The sequence below is a fragment of the Galeopterus variegatus genome, unplaced genomic scaffold (genome assembly GCF_000696425.1).
Source record: "Galeopterus variegatus unplaced genomic scaffold, G_variegatus-3.0.2 Scaffold2989, whole genome shotgun sequence".
Taxonomy (NCBI): domain Eukaryota; kingdom Metazoa; phylum Chordata; class Mammalia; order Dermoptera; family Cynocephalidae; genus Galeopterus; species Galeopterus variegatus.
In genome coordinates, this window is record NW_007729100.1 from 173,463 (window position 1) to 175,634 (window position 2,172).

The 2,172-nt window shown below is 36.9% G+C and overlaps 1 protein-coding gene across 5 annotated transcripts in view; it reads right to left on the reverse strand.

The window, feature by feature from the left end:
* The window catches only part of CASC1 (cancer susceptibility candidate 1), a 50,169-nt gene that overhangs the window by 31,154 nt on the left and 16,843 nt on the right, over positions 1–2,172 (reverse strand). For all 5 annotated transcript variants that reach the window (XM_008583642.1, XM_008583643.1, XM_008583641.1 and 2 more), the window contains one exon: positions 1,521–1,624. In XM_008583642.1, coding sequence (XP_008581864.1) covers positions 1,521–1,624 — 104 coding nt within the window. The remainder of the gene's footprint in view (positions 1–1,520; positions 1,625–2,172) is intronic.

The following is a 2,172-nucleotide window of genomic DNA, read 5'->3' on the forward strand; positions in this document are numbered from 1 at the left end:
GACACGAAAAAAGACAAAAAAAGGAAAAAAAAAAAAACACTCTCCTGGGATCCATGACCCCGCATTCTTCTCCATCTCTGGCAGCTCCTGCTGTCTCCTCTGCATGACCTTCTTCCTGACATATCTGAGTGTTGCTATTACTCAGCCCTCCATGGTAGGCTCTTTTGTCTTCTCTCTCTACACACATTCTCTAGATATCACTTCTGGGGCCTCGATCAGTATGTGTATTATCAGCAGTTTTTAACTGAGTTTTATTTTCCTTGGAGTGGGGTACGGGGAAGAGGCATCCCCGAATGAACTTTAAGAGGTCCATAAATGCCCTTCCATATGTTCGGGCATATATAATTATTTGATGTTCACAAGAACCCAAGAGTTAAGAACTGTTGATCTATATGCTGATAACTCCCCAAAGTACACCCACCACAGATTTCTCTCAATGCCTTCAGCCAGTCGCACTCTGATATTTCATAAGTACTTCAAACTCAGCAAGTCCAGCACCAAACTCTTACAACCCCTCCCACCACCACCACCAAAACAAACAAAAACTTGTTTTCCTCTGCTATTCCTATCGCGTAAAAGATACTACCTAATCCTCTTCTTAAACCTTGGTAATGAGTACAGAGCTATTCATTTTATTTTTATTCTTTTAAAACTACACAGATTAATTTCCTTTACTCTTCTGTATGTGGCATATGAGTATTTTCCTATAAAAAAGGTTAATACATTGTCTCTGGTTAGATTGAAAAAACAGAGTATTTTGTAGCAAATGGAACTTGGGAAATATTTTATTCTTTCCTTTTACTAAATATCAAAACTAATGTCCAATTTTTTCCAATGTCATATGACTAGTCTTTTCAGAGCTGGGACCAGAACCTAGGCCTCCTAACTTTTATTCTGGTAATCTTTCCCTAAAATTCACTGCCGTACTAACTCAATTAGTTTGAAATGTTTAAGATCAAGCTGCAACTAATGATCATGAATTTGCCATTATCACTATTATTCCTCAGAACGATGATCTTTGTTGATAACAATGGGTGAAACATTCCCTAAATTTCTAAACAATAACAAATATGAAAATTTATTATTTTTAACAATTCTCAAAGATAAATATCTTTTTTAACGTTCCAGATTTGCCATGTAGAAAAATCCTACCACTTCTCCTACTTTTGGGGGTGGGTGGAGAAGAAGGGTTAAGTGGGTGAAGAGAAGGGAATACCTGATATTCACTGAGTGTATATTTGTACTAGACACTTTTGCGGAGACTTTTACCTGCACCAATATTTCATCCTCAATCCAATCATATTCAGTAATATAATCATCATTTTACTGACAATACACTGAAACTCAACAAGGCTAAGTAAATTGTCTAAGGTAAATGGCAAGCCTGTGATTCAAACCCCAGTTGACTGACTTCCTAACAAGGGTTTTTCTAAGTATACCATGCTGGTATGCATCCTGGTTATCATGATATGACTCTAACGTCTTTCTACCTACAGGCAAAGTATCACTCATGAGGGTACCTTGGATTCTTCTTGAGGTTTGCCCACACATACAAGGTAACATTTTCATCTCGAATGATTTTTTCCATGTTTCCACTGTCCAGATCTGCTAAAGTACTAGCTTGCTGTAAGGGAAAAAGAAAACATTATAAAGGGCAAGAGACCTCATAAATTATACAACTTAAATAAGTTATTTTATCACATATGTGTTGGGTTCCCTTCATTACTGAATTACCTAAAAGAGTAACATGGATAAAAATGAGGTTCAGTCAAAATGACAAAGAATTATAAAACAAACAAACAAACAAACTCTTTCAAGGATGCAAATTTATTTACTTAATTAAACATGTCTCTCCTTTTTCTACTCAGTTTCTCTTAAAGTGTCCAAGGATTGAAGTTGTTCCTATATTCTCAAGGAGCACGTGTAGATTACTATTGTTACCCTTTTCAATTTTAACATCTCTGTACCCTCCTGTATTTCTGTTGCTTATAACGAAATACATGGAACTGGGTGATTTATACAGAAAACGAAATTTATTGCTTACAGTTTCTGAGGCTGAGGAGTCCAAAGTCCATCTGGTGGTGGTGACAGTGACCCAGGGGTCTCACATTGCAAGGTGGTAGAAGCAGAGAGAGCAGAGAGAGAGAGAAAGACAGACTCTCCTCTTCTTTT